Source organism: Physeter macrocephalus, chromosome 5, assembly GCF_002837175.3.
Source record: "Physeter macrocephalus isolate SW-GA chromosome 5, ASM283717v5, whole genome shotgun sequence".
Taxonomy (NCBI): Eukaryota; Metazoa; Chordata; class Mammalia; order Artiodactyla; family Physeteridae; genus Physeter; species Physeter macrocephalus.
In genome coordinates this window covers 30,154,107-30,166,196 of record NC_041218.1, presented here as the reverse complement: position 1 = coordinate 30,166,196, position 12,090 = coordinate 30,154,107, and the positions used below count along the sequence as shown (strand labels likewise).

General features: G+C 36.2%; 1 protein-coding gene across 2 annotated transcripts in view; it reads right to left on the bottom strand.

Moving 5' to 3' along the window:
* TSPAN12 (tetraspanin 12) overlaps positions 1-12,090 on the bottom strand; it is a 68,239-nt gene that overhangs the window by 24,212 nt on the left and 31,937 nt on the right. For both annotated transcript variants that reach the window (XM_028489832.2, XM_028489833.1), the window contains one exon: positions 2,981-3,055. In XM_028489832.2, the coding sequence (XP_028345633.1) occupies positions 2,981-3,055 (75 nt within the window). The remainder of the gene's footprint in view (positions 1-2,980; positions 3,056-12,090) is intronic.

The following is a 12,090-nucleotide window of genomic DNA, read 5'->3' as shown; positions in this document are numbered from 1 at the left end:
GGAGCGGCTGGGCCCGTGAGCCATGGCCGCTGAGCCTGCGCGTCCGGAGCCTGTGCTCCGCAACGGGAGAGGCCACAACAGTGAGAGGCCCGCATACCGCAAAAAAAAAAAAAAAAAAAAAAAAAAATAAAAATAAAAATAGTACTATCAATAGTAGTTTAAAAATTCCTGGCCACAGAAAGTCTTCATTTTGTTCCTTTGTTAATTTTCTTTTTTATTACTTGGAAATGTACAATACAAAAGAAAACACCCCAACACCTGGGCACACAACTTTGTTCCCTAAATAATGGGCTGACTGGGTATACTTGTGTGTTCATCTGGTTCCAACAAAGTTCAGAGAACTAACCAAAGTTCAAGCTATGCACTCTAAATTCTTATTATCTCATATCCTTTTGAACATAAAATAAATAGAAGTGAAATAAATTCTCTAGAAATTTATAATCTGAAACAGTTAACATTATTGACAAATTTCATCTAGAGAAGGAATGATGAATGGGAGGTGAAATGTACACAAAAAACAGAAATAATGGGAAAATAGGCTGCCTGATGCCCAATCTCTTGATTTGGTTATTAGAACAGTCTTCTTTTTCATTTATTTTCCAAAATAAATATAAGTTGTTTCCCACTTGTGACCACAATTGATCTGAAACCAAATATAGCAAGAAACACAGGCGGTCACTGAGGTTCTGGCACAAAATACAGTGCTCTGGCCATAAAGGAAAACACACATGTATTGGCTCCTTGCATGGAACAGAGAAGAGCACAAAGCCCATTCTAGCAAAGGCTGGGTTCTGCAAAATTTCGCAGCTCATAAACTTTAATGGCACTTTTCATTCACGCTGCTGTTAGTGCAAAGGCAATAAAAAAAAAAATTCTGACAAACGTCTTTCCTACAGGACTACTTTCCACATTTCACTTCTAAACAGCCCTTGTTTTATCCTGGTGACTTAATGGTGGAAGATTTACACAAGCAAAACAGTGATGTATGCCTTCAGCGGGCACGGCAGTGTACACCCATCTAGTACCACTGTGATACTAAAAAAATACTTGCAGATCGCTCCTTCACAGAATAGAAGCAAGTATCTAAAAAGTAACAATTCCTTTCTGTTTCCTCAAGTTACTTAGAATTATATTAGAGTCAAAATATTTCCTTTCAAATACCTTAAATTAATTCATTTCAAACTTGTTATAATTTAGGAAATTTATCAAATATTAGTATGATATAAACACTGTTCAAGCCATTTTTAAAATCCACTAGAAAGTAAACTCATTTTTAAAAACCTTTTAATCACCAAAAAGAACACAAAAGCTGAGATAAGGAGATCAAGAATTAATTATACAATTTACTACTCATTGCTTGAATGTTAAGGAGATCCATGTGTTTTTTGAAATTAGAAAAAATTAATACGACACTGAAACTGAGTCCCTGGAATCAATCACTTTTTCATTCCCTTAATATACCACGTTTCTAGGGATGGTGTGAAAATATGATTCTCAAAGACAACAAGAGCATTCCTATCGTAATAGGAGATTTTGTTTTGAAGATAGTGTTTAACTTTATATTAAACTAGTTAGAACCTACCCTGACTTTTCAATTTTTAATAGAGGAAAAAAATAACCATAAATTCTCTCTTCTGACTGAGAGTTGTCACACATTGAAAGCATGAGTGTTTTCAGAGGGGTTCAGCTGTGTAGCAGTGCCAAAGCATCGTTTACATGTAAATTGAAGTATGTAGAGTACCCACTAGTCTGTAATTACCACTTAGTATTCAAAACAGTGTCACAGTACAGTAGCAGATTCACCATAGAATCTTTAATAACTGCATCAGTACCAGAGATGTCTTCAATTTTCTTACACAACTGACAAAATGCCTCTCAGAAACAAATGTAAAAGAATCTGCTTCGTGGGTGGTGGTGATGTGATGAATTGGGAGATTTTGATTGACATATATACACTAATATGTATAAAATAGATAACTAATAAGAACCTGCTGTATAAAAAATAAATAAAATTAAATTAAAAAAAAAAAGAATCTGCTTCGCTTCTTAAGAGCTCTTAAATTTTAAAATGTTGAAGACTGACCTAGGGAACTTGCCACAGATGCAAATACCCAGTCCCTGACTTTTCCTCTGTTCCGATCTAGCAGCTCTGGCCTAGAGCCCTATAATGTGCATTTTAAGGAATCACCCTGGTGGACTCCTGCTTTAGACAGTCCAAAGACTTCATGTTGGGGGGAAAAAAAACATCATCTTCCTGAAACAGAATTACTCTAGGAAGCTCACAGTGGAAAAATCTGACCTGCCACCACAAAAACATCCAGACTTCACAGACATGCAAAGGTGATCGACCTCATTGATAATCAATGCACCAATTTTCACCAATGAAGTGAGCAAACATTAAATAAGTAATAATGCCCAATAGAGCAGAGGTGAAGTGTGAGTGGTATACCGAACATGACTGGTAAAATCTTAAGGTTAAGAAACTCTTATTCTCATTCATTCTAACACACACTTCTTAATTTGGAAGATGGTTCGGCTTGCTGCAAACAGAAGGTACACGTTTCCTAGCCATCAGTGTACAGCTGCAGTCAGCATTTTACAAGGTTTTCATGTAGATTTTCAACTTTTCTCAAGTCCTGTTGCAAAGGTGAATATTTCCTATTATACACTCAGAAGACAGTAAAATTATTTTAGAACACATATGATTTTTAGTCTATTATATCCATGTTTAAGCAATCTGTGGAATTAAAGATATATATAAGAACAGAGGAAACGAAAAATTACAAATTATGCTTTGGAACTATGCTTTAGACACAGAAAAGAAAATGCTACATTTCAGAAGTATTGGGAATATTCATTGTTACCAGATAGCATGAACATTCAAATTAATAATCATGTACCTAACAACTCCAGAGTATCTGATTTAAAAGACTGAACGAATATTGTTTCAGATTGTGGTTATATTCCATTTTGAACTCACCATAATTTCCTGCTCATATGTCCAAACACCACAAGCCAGTTCTACACAGAAAATGACAAGTAAACTTCCAAAATACTGTAGAAGAACAGAAAATGAATGCTGTTAGGATAGAATCAAAGTAAAATATGGTCATCAGAGACAAGCTAAATATTATTCAGTGTTGTTTATTCAAAGGACAAGAAAACGGAGGCACATATTCAAGAAGCTCCCTCCCTTGGGAGCAGATGGGGAAAATTTCAGCAAATCTGGAGACGTCGGCAGACAACATTCAGTACTCACCTAAGTGGGCCGTTCGGATAGTGCTCCATTTATCAAATGCTTTCATAATTAATTCACTCAATGGATAAGACTACCTCATTTTACAAATGAAGAAATTAATGTGAAAAGTATACAATATGACTTGCTCAAGAACGTGCATAATACATTTTAGAGCCCTTAAGTGACCACTGCAGCCATGTTCTTTGTGCTCTTCCTTGCCACTTCTCCAGTTGTGGAGGTCACTTTACAGAAGTAAACAGTAAAAGGGTGAGAAAGAAGAGGCTCTCTGAAAGTTCACTAATTCCAGAAGAATTAAAACAACTCCACTGCTGTCATGAATCCTGGTGCCAGTCAGGGTGAGAGGATCGGGTAGTGATGATTACTGATTATTCCTCTTCACTGGAATGACAGCTCTATCAAGGGCAGAAATTTACTGTGTTCCTTGTCACAAAGTAGGTGCTCAATAAAATTTTTTTACATAATATATGAATAGATAAGAATATATGAAAACAAAGCAGAATGAGGTGTGGAGAAAAAGGAACCCTCCTACACTGTTGTGGGAATGTAAATTGGTGCAGTCACTATGGAGAACAGTATGGAGCTTCCTTCAAAAACTAAAAATAGAGTTGCCATATGATCCTGCAATCCCACTCCTGGGCACATATCCGGAGAAAACCATAATTTGAAAAGATACATGCACCCCAATGTTCACAGCAGTAATATTTACAATAGCCAAGACATGGAAGTAACCTAAACTTCCATCGACAGATAAATGGATAAAGAAGATGTGATATATACATACAATGGAATATTAGCCACAAAAAAGAATGAAATAATTACATTTGCAGCAACATGGGTGGACCTAGAGATTATCATACTAAGTGAAGTAAGTCAGAAGTGAAGTAAGTATTTGTCTAAAGACAAATATCATACGCTTATATGTGGATTCTAAAAAAAAAAAATGATACAAATGAACTTATTTGCAAAACAGAACTAGACTTAGAGACATAGAAAACAAACATATGGTTACCAAAGGGGAAAGGGAGGGAGGGATAAATTAGGAGTTTGGGGTTAAAATATACACACTACTATATATAAAATAGATAACCAACAAAGACCTACTACATAGCACAGGGAACTCTACTCAATATTTTGTAATAACCTATAAGGGAAAAGAATCTGAAAAAGGATAGCTATATATACATATATATGTATAACTGAATCACTTTGCTGTACACCTGAAACTAACACAACATTGTAAATCAACTATATTTCAATAAAAAATTTAAAAAATTAAAGTTAAAAAAAAGCAGAATGATACAATGGAAAGAGACTGGCAGCTGCCTTGGACTGGGTGATCAGGAAAGGCCTCCTTATGAAGGTGATCTTTAAGATGACTCAATAGCGTCAAGGAGAAGGCAAAGCTGATAAGATTTGTGGCAAAGCAGTCCAGGAAGAGGAAAGATCAAGACCAAGGCCACCTATCAGGTGAGCTAGTTAATCTAAGAACTCAGTGGTAATGGAAATGCAGAAGCGGGTGGCATGGGGACAGTGGGTGAAGCACATGACACTGAGACGTACAAAGAGCCAGATCTTCGTGGGCCAGAGAAAGGCTTTTGGATTTTATTCTGAGTGTATTCTATGTGAAATTCATCAGCAAGTGACACGGTGTGATGTATATTATGAAAACATAATTCTGGCTGTTTTGTGGAAAATGACCTGTAGGAAAGCAAGGGTGTGATCAGTGCAACTAAATAAAAGATTGCTGAATTAGGATGGTAGCAGGGAAATGGGAAAAAATGGACTGATTCAGGATTGTGAGCCATCAAGACTTGAATGTCGTTTCTTTGCTCCTAATTTTTGCCAAAGAAGGGGAGGGAAAAATAAAAGAGACAGAAATTTGAGCTATTTTCCACTACTTCCATGATATATCCCTTCTGATTTAAAAGTATAAATTACTGTTAGTTTTAATATGCTTCCTTCATATAAAAAATAAAGAATATATGGCTATAAAATCTCTTAGACAAAAACATGCTTAAAAATTATAATTTGATACAAAATATAAAGTAATATTCTTTTTTTTCATTTTTATAATCGTTTTATTTTTTAATCTAAATGTGTAGTTACATGAACAAATGTATATTTTTCCAAGTATATTTTCGAAAAGTTTTCTGTGAACTATTTTTTTTAACATCTTTATTGGAGTATAATTGCTTTACAATGGTGTGTTAGTTTCTGCTTTATAGCAAAGCAAATATCCCTATCCCACCCCTCTTGGTGGTCACAAAGCACCGAGCTGATCCCATTTTACAAGCCCTTTTACTTTCAGCATATGTAGTACTCCTGGTCAGCTTCAGTCTACTCAGATCTCGTTTCCAAGTATTGCCTTACTTTGAAGATTTTAGCCTTAAAATAACTAGAAGAAATTTCGTGAACACAGTACTCCGAGTCAGGTTTTCTCCAGGTTCACCTTAATACTTAAGAGATGTCTAGACATGAACAATACTATATCTGCAACTTATGTTACAAAAAGTCCAAAGTGTTCAATAACTATATGCTAGATAAATGTTCTTATCTTTGTTAAGACCCTAGGAAAGAATGAGACTCCAGAAAAAAAAGTTACACTATGGGATACTTTTGCTTTCTCAGATCTCCAACCTAAATTCTTTTTAAAATTGACTTCTGATTACAATGAAAACCAAAACAGCCTGAAAAGGCAAGATGTCTCTAAACATGAAACATGGACATGGGTGAGAATTATGTGTGCTACTAGTAGAAAAAGGTAGGACATACCCTGACTTTGCCTTGGGGATAACCATGCAGATTTCTGGATTGACTTTGAATCCTTTTAAATCTCATTTCAGTCATTTCTCTCACTTCTTGCCTACTGGAGTTACTGACTGGCTTACAATGCCTGTGCTACACCGCAGAAAGGCCCCCAGCACAGGGTAAGTGCCCTGATGTACACAATACATGCAATACCTGAGTGGCTCTCCAGGCTAGTGGATCCAAACAACAATATAATAACTACAGGCATGATGTCACCTTGACTTCCTAGAGTGAGCTTTACAATGGACTAGCAAAACCATAACTTAAGTATCTCCAGGGATGTATATGTAAAGCATATATATCTAAAACAATTTTTCATTACAAACTCAAAACTGAGATTACCAATCACGGGAGAGAAGGGGTGAGATCCATCTGAGTTGGACACTATTTCAACTGGGGAAATGCATCTTTCAGATTTGATGGTCTTATTTGATACAAGTTCCGCCATATAAAACAACTCCTCTGTCTTTACTCCACTTATACTCGGGGCACAGATCTATTTGACCTTGATATTGAAAATACAAGTTTCATCAACATTAGAAAACTTTCTTGGAGCAAATTAAATCTAAAATGTAATTCAAATAAAATATTTTTTTACAGATGGTGCTGCAGCTTCCTGGTCAGATGTCTTTGCTTTGTTGTCACTGTATTAGCCTCCTACATCCAGTCTAAGTCCAAGGAAAACTTTAATTGTCAAATCTATCCTTAATACAAGACACACAGATCAACTGCATTTACGCCTACATTTTCTTTTTCAGTGAGCTCTGAGACCTAGTCATCCTCATGCTGGTCACTGCACAGACAATCACTCAGTCACTCGTTTAAGAGCTGGATCTGAGTGAGGCATCTATAAAACTTGGTGTTAATACACAGTTTAAATAAAACAAAGCCAGCAAAGAGTTAAGCAACAACTCCCATTGAGCTCTGTTATGCCAGGTAGGGTACATACATATCACATTTCTCTACGAAACCGTCTGCTGTCCTCAGCATTATTGAAACACGTGTATATCTCTCCTAATGATGTCAGCATGTGTCTGTCAAGTCCTTACGTTCCCAACACACGTGGTTTGCTGAGATGGTCTGTACCAAGCTAGTCTGCAGGGCAACTCACCCCTTTCTTCCATGAGTGCTGTCCTAGAACAGTGGGAAGAGCTCTGAATTTGGAGTCAGCAGACTGAAACACACTCTGTGATCTCTGGAAAATCATTAAACTGCCCTGACTTCAGTTTGCTCATCTGTCTGATGAAGATAAAAATACAAAGTCTTCTGCACTGTTATCATCAAGGCTGATTTGACACATGGGAAATTGTTTTGGAAAATTTAAAATTTTGAATTTGTAAAGCATTATACAAATGCAATTCTGAACTAGTTTGTGAAATACAATCCAATAAGGACTTGCCCTTTCCTCCTGGATTTGACCTTCATTCCCTGCAGTGTGCCACAGTTTCTTCTTCATCATTGTTTCCCAGTATCTCATCTCTTGTTCTTTACCATTTTACCCTTCTCCTTCCCCTTGTGTGTCAGGGTATCTCTGTCTCCTGTATATCAAGCTTCAGAGGCTTCAGCTTTTAAACCAGTCGGCTACCTCACCCACAATTCACTGCGCTCACTCACCTGCCAGACCATCAGTTCTGACTGGCAGGGATCTTGTTTGTAAACATTATTTTATTCCCAGTGCCAAAGCAGGACCTGTCACACAGCAGGTATTTAATAAATGTCAGTGGAAATAATGATCAGCTTACCAACTGAAAAAACCAATCTCAGGTTTCCTTGAATTTCTCTGACTAATTTGAGCTCTGAGTTTCTTGTTAACATTTGACACCCCTTGACTTTGCTTACACATTTCTGTTCTATATTGCCTCTCTGCTTTACTGTGTGTCTTTCTGGGCACAGTATTATAGTATGATAGTTCAGTGTGCCTTTAAACATATAAGACAATTTACATAGTTAAAGAAAAGGAACAATATGCAGAATCTCCCCATCTTTCCTGAGCTACTATCAACTGAACATTTTAAATAAATAAAGCCTGAGAAAGTGTGTTTATACAAGGGACTTAGAATGCAATTATTTGCATTAACAAACTATTTTATTTGCTTTAACAATTATTTGATACAGACTTTCTTAAAATAGCTAAGTTCTTCTACTGTAATTAAACTAAAATTTGTGTTCCATGAATAAGTTTTATCCCTAAACATATGTTCATGCAAAAACTGCATCAAGTAAGGCAAGCTGATAATAAGATATACCCTGAAAATGATGCAATTAATTAGTGATTTTTTTTCACCAAATCTCTCAAGCTGAGAATAATTACCTTTCCGTTCAAAGATGAGTGTCCTCACTGATTTAGATAACAGAAGATTAGATAAAGCCCTGTAGGTGAAATTGCTTTGTTGACTTTTTTCAACTATACAAATGGAAGAACATGAGCTTTGAAATAAAATAGACCTGGCTTCAGATTCAGGCTCCTTTACATACCAGTTGGATGACCTTGGGCAAACCACTAAGCCTCAATTTCCTACCTGTCAAATGAGAATGTTAAAATTACCTTGCAGTGTTGCACTAAGGATTCAACCAGGTAGAGTGCTGTCCCACAGGAAGCATTACCTAAAGGGTAGCCACTATTAACCATATCGTAGTATCTATTAGAATATAAACTCCATGAGTACAAGAGATATTATGTTTTAAATACTTAACATACTGCCTGGCATAGAACACGTACTCAGTGAGTATTTCTTGAATGGATGTAACTATGACTGGAGGATGACAGCAAGTAAAACTGTTCATTTCCTCCTAAAGACTGTTAGTGTCACTCACTCTAAAGAGTCTTCTAAACCCACAAGTTATTTTGTAAGATCTTTAGTAAAATCCCTGTCCAGTGAGAAAATAGCTGGTATTTTTCAAAAGATCTTTACTAGGAAACTAGGGCAGGAAGGGCGTGGAGAGTGGGAAACCAAATTCTTTTTTAAAAATACTGAAATCAATTCGTCTGTTATTTTAAATAAAGCGTTGGCCACAGAATGGCAAGAATGGCATAGTTTGACTAGTCCCTTTGTCCCCTGGATGTATTTGAGGAGGAAGGTAAAGGCATGAAATCCCACCTTCCTATTTAACCCTTGGTGACTTGTAAGTCAATGCAGGCTCCAGTAGAAATAAGGGGGATTCATTTCCCATATTAAAGATTATCTCATCTCATTATATGTGTACAGACAAAAGAATAAAATCTCCAGGAGGTCTTTTCTGAAAGAAACATTCGTTTATAAAAACGAGCTGCTTCCCTGACACCTCCCCCACTCCCCAGTATTTCCCACTAAAGAAAGTAGATTAGACACACGCCCTTATCCCTTCTCCCTGTTGAAGCTTCACTAAAACAACAATAAACAGATATTTTAAAAGACATAAACCCAGAGATAAAGGAAAAGGGAAAGAAGACAACAGCAAGTATATTTGGGAAGGTACAAAACAAACAGATGAGTAGCAAATTTCTCAGCAGTCCCCCAAAAGCTGAATGCTTAATCAGCAGTGGAGAAAGTAGGGAACAACCTGATTCACATAGAGTCCCTCCAAATGTTTAGGTGCTGGAAGCCCTGGATACTTGCGGAAGTGGACGACAGTAGGGCTAAAAAGAGGATGATCTGTTGAAAACTTGTTTAGGAAGAAGTTAGAGCCCTCAGGTCCCCTCCCCTACACTATGTAGCTGGGTACTACCCACCCCTACCAGTAAAGAAGTTAGGGGGTTATTCTATGGAAACAGTAAAACAGAGTCTAAGGACTGGGGACACTAGGTATAGTTGAGGATAAAGCAGAATACGGGAAACAGAATTGGAGTTCAAATTTAAATACCTTTTCCGCAAAGGTTCAAAACCAAAAGAGCATTGGATTTCTCAATAAAATATTGGAAGCTAGAGGCAGCAGGAGGATGTTTTCAAAATTCTGAGGAAAAAGAAATGATTTCCAACCTATAATTCTATAGCCGTTAGAATTAACATGGATGGACCTGGAGATTATCTTACTAAGTGAAGTTAAGTCAGACAGAGTAAGACATATGTATGCTATCACTCCTATGTAGAATGTAATTTTTAAAAAATGATACAAATGAACTTATTTAGAAAACAGAAACAGATTGGCAGATATAGAAAACAAGCTTATGGCTACCAAAGGGGAAACGTGAGGTGAAGGGATAAATCAGGAGCTTGAGATTAACATACACATATATACACTAATATGTATAAAATAGATAACTAATAAGAACCTGCTGTATAAATAATAAATAAATAAAATTCAAAAATTCAAAAAAAGAAAAAAACATACACTACTTATATATAAGATAGATAAACAACAAGGACTTACTGTATAGCACAGGGAACTCTACTCAATATTCTGTGATAACCTGTATGAGAAAAGAATCTGAAAAAGAATGAATATATGTATATGTAGAACTGAATCACTTGGCTGTACACCTGAAACGAACACAACATTGTAAATCAACTATACTCCAATAAAATTAAAATTAAAAAAAAAAAAGGAATTAACCTGTAAGGGTATTTAAAGCCATTTTTAGGCATGCAGGCTTTTTAAAAAATGTATTTCCTATGTATGTTTTTCAGGAAACTACTGGAAGATATGCTACCTCAAATGAGAGACTAAACAGAGTAGGACAATGACTTGGATTCCAGGAAACAAGGGATCTAAAACAAAAGGGAGGCAAGGGAAATCTCAGAATGGTAGTAAAGGGGATATCGCATGACGGCAGCAGCTTCAGCAGTCTAGACTGGAGTGGGTCTAGAATGTGCTGAGAGATTTCTTTAAAAAAAAAAAAAAGAAATCATCGATAGAATACCCCAAATATTTGAATATATGAAGAGAAAACGTACACCAGGGGAAGTTTAGAGTTGATTTAGACAGAAAAACATAGAAAACAAGGAGAGTTATGCATTCCAAAAAAAAAAACCCAAAGTATTATTCCAGAAAGAAGAAAGTAAACCTGGTGATTTACCTGGCCCATCTGTGAATAACATACATAGTCATGAGCATGTAAGCACTGTTCTAACCCAAATGATAATATATCTGTGTGGAGCTGAGAGAGGAAGTATGCATGGGGCGGGGCTGGGGGGTGGTGCAGCACTGAGGGCAGGAAAAGATACCAGTTCCTCATCTTGCACAGACGTCAATGGATAGGGCTTAAAACTAAAAGAATGAGAAGAGTTAGATAAATACGTGATTTAGAGATATGGAAGTAAATTCCAAGGGAATCTGCAAAAAACAAAAATTGAAAGCAGTTGCCTCTTTCTTAGCAGTGGAAAATGATAAAGGTGGAGAACTACTATTTTTCATAAGAAGTATTTTGGAATTAAATTTACTCTACATTTTGTGTATGAAGCACTCTGATAAAAGTAAAAATAAAATTAAAACAAACAATAGCCCTGCCCCGAAGACTTGACAATCAAGAGAAAGACGCTGGTAGCTGGAGGATTTTATATGTTTTACACAGAAAAGGCTATTCAAAAAGGCTGAAAATTATAAGTAGCCCAATTACACTTCATGGTTATTGGGAATAAAGGAGGGGGGTGGCAATTGGAAACTTAGGTACTGTCATCCTTTTCCTAAATGTACCTTCACTAGCTGAAAATAGGGATTCCATAACAAAATACAAAATATTTATACTTAAATGTGATTTACAGACCCGCCCCGGCCCCCAGAGGTCTCTCTCACTAGACCCTATTTGGAAATTTGAATGTCTCCGGCAATATTGCTCATAAAACCACACATGCAGTCTGCTCAAATCAATGTGAGCTGGATTATTTTCCAACTTGGAAAATTCACTTCAGTCACAAAATTTTGAAGTTTAGAACTCTATGTCATGGGCAATTTCGTTCAAGGAGGGAGGCTTGGATTTAGTTTATTTGCTCAAGAAACACACATGTTTGTATATATAATCAAGTATTGTGAGTATACAAAATTAAAAGTATATATATATATATATATATTTTTTTTTTTTTTTTTTTTTTTTTTTTTTTGCTATGCGG